This window comes from Littorina saxatilis, linkage group LG11 (genome assembly GCF_037325665.1).
Source record: "Littorina saxatilis isolate snail1 linkage group LG11, US_GU_Lsax_2.0, whole genome shotgun sequence".
NCBI lineage: Eukaryota > Metazoa > Mollusca > Gastropoda > Littorinimorpha > Littorinidae > Littorina > Littorina saxatilis.
The window spans coordinates 8,163,079-8,165,578 of record NC_090255.1 but is presented as its reverse complement, the minus strand read 5'-3'; the positions used below and the strand labels follow the sequence as shown (position 1 = coordinate 8,165,578).

The window sequence follows — 2,500 nt, the reverse complement described above, 5'->3', positions numbered from 1 at the left end:
CATTAATTTAGGAACACATTATTTTGCGCTTCCTCATTCCTCTCGAAGAATTGTGAGAACTTATACACGTCACGTTAGCGGTGGTTCATATGACATGTTAGCAGCACATACTCCCATCCACTCGTTATGATATACACATTTTTCTTTTTCACAATCTTGACAAGAAAATCGACTGACCTTCACCGTCCTCCAAAGCATCATCAAGGTCAGCAAGGTCAAATTCGTCTAGGTCAAGGTCGCCGTCAGCGTCAAGGGTACCGTCGTGTTCAAACTCAATGTAGTCAGGGACGGCAGTCATGACGGAATGCGTATTGTCGTCACCAGCGGCACGCTTTCTGCGGGCTACAGGTTTCATGTCCAACTGGTTGCCATGGTGATGCAGATTGCCGTCCTTGAAAGAAATTAAAAGAGCTGAATATTGTGAAGTGTTTACTTGTAATGAAAACAAGAAAAATAAGACAAAGTTAAATCTCTGACGTCAAAAGTCAAACAAAGTTGGACAAGACGTCATATTAAGATGAATAATGGCGCCACGTAAAAAGTCTCTAACTTCCTTTGCTTGTCTCACAAGGAATTGACAAAGAATTCCGAGAACGAATTTCGAGAACCAAGTTTGTCTCGGTGACTTTAGCAAATCAGCAGTACTAAATCAATCGTAAGGTCACCGCCAGACTGTGCGTGTGTCGGTATCGTATATCATTAACCGGGTCAAGTGTCCATCGACTCACCAGCAGGAACTGTCCATCTGTTGATTTCTTGACCATGAAGGATGCTCCTCTGGACGGGTCAGAATACACTGACGTTGAATCCTGCAAGGTGTACAGAAACAAAAATGGTTTCAGTCATTGAACAAAACATGGGAAAATGAACTAAATGAAACATTTACGCGCAAACCAAAAACGTGACAGATACCATGTGTAAGCAACAAATAAAAGGAAGTAAGATCACCCAAATCAATAACAACAAAAAACAACCCAAAATTATTACATCATTAAAAAAATTGAACTATATACAGGTTATTCAGATTTTAAAACATTTAGATTTCTTTCTTTCTTTCTTTCTTTATTTGGTGTTTAACGTCGTTTTCAACTCGTCGCGATATAACCTTCGTGGTTGAAAACGACGTTAAACACCAAATAAAGAAAGAAAGTCGTTTTCAACCATTCAAGATTATATCGCGACGGAAACATTTAGATGGAATGACCGATTAAAACGAACATGGGAATAAATTGAAATCATGTATTTGAAATCATGAAACGATGTTAAATTGTTGCTTTTTTTTAAAGTGTGAAGTTTTTACTGTTCAGTTTGTTTGTCTGCTTGTTTGTTTATTTGTTTGCTTGATTTTTTCCGAGATTGATAAAATCATATTTTTGATACCTAGAAGTACGATTACTGTATGTCCGCATTCTATGGCCAAAATAACAAGAAATACGAAGGAGTGGGAGAAAATGAACAAGAACAAGAACAAAAACAAGAAGAATCCAGAGAAAAAGACAAAAATTGCCAGGAGATTGGTTCCGTATAACTCTCGCTTACTCCATTACACATGTCGTATGCATATCGAGCGCCAACTTCCCTTCGGTTATTTGAACACCAGAGAAAACAAGAGGCGAAGCCTTCAAGGCTCACGTAAGAAATCGACAAACAGTAACACAAACTCAATCACTCCGTCACACATATACACCACACACACACTGTAAGCATAGGTGAAACTGTGCAAGAAAGCGAGACACTAGATCTAGATCTGTCTTTCTGCATGTAGCCTACTTACACTTACAGGGACACGACTGCCAACTAGTCTCGGCCCGCTCAAAATAACAATGACCGAGACTTTCAGTAATTCCTTCGCGTGACGTCTAACCCTCTTACGCCATAATGTGACGTCTTCAAATGACGAAATGTTAAAGTTTCTACCACAGACATACACACGCACACACGCACATACGCACAGGCAGACAAAGTTACGATCGCATAGGCTACACTTCGTGAGCCAACAAATTAACACGAAGGGACAACACTCACGCCGTCAAGTCCAGTGATCTCCCTTAGTCCATCTTTTCCAACCATGAACATGGGCGGGTATCGGGAACGTTGCAATCTCAGGATGACGTTTTCATTCCCGAGAGAAAATTGCATCACCAATACGTCAGGCATTGACGATTCTCCTGCGTCACGTCTGACGCGATGATCGGACTGATGACGTATTAGTCGCAAGCTGACCACTTCTGGAATGATAGAAAGTTGAATATCGTCAAAAAATGTGTGAGCAAAAATAATATAAGAAAGGAAGTAAATGAATTACAAAAGTGAGGTAACTAACTGAAAATACGTAACTGCATGATCAGTAAATAAAACAGGCAGGAATCTTACCAATCAAAACAGTCAATTAGTCAAATAATGAGTGACCTTATCAATGTAAAGGGGAGGCAATTTGAACTGACAGGCGAAAATAATGCCATACAATAGAAAGAAAGAAAGAACGTAAGAAAGAAAGAAA

At 39.6% G+C, this 2,500-nt stretch overlaps 1 protein-coding gene across 2 annotated transcripts in view; it reads right to left on the bottom strand.

Moving 5' to 3' along the window:
- The window catches only part of LOC138979689 (uncharacterized), a 47,190-nt gene that overhangs the window by 40,210 nt on the left and 4,480 nt on the right, over positions 1-2,500 (bottom strand). For both annotated transcript variants that reach the window (XR_011460096.1, XM_070352408.1), the window contains exons 2-4: positions 2,026-2,228; positions 729-809; positions 178-391 (exon numbers count right to left, since the gene is read on the bottom strand). Coding sequence is in view for 1 of the 2 variants with exons in the window: in XM_070352408.1 (XP_070208509.1) it covers positions 178-391; positions 729-809; positions 2,026-2,228 (498 nt within the window). In the remaining variant the exon portion in view is untranslated. The remainder of the gene's footprint in view (positions 1-177; positions 392-728; positions 810-2,025; positions 2,229-2,500) is intronic.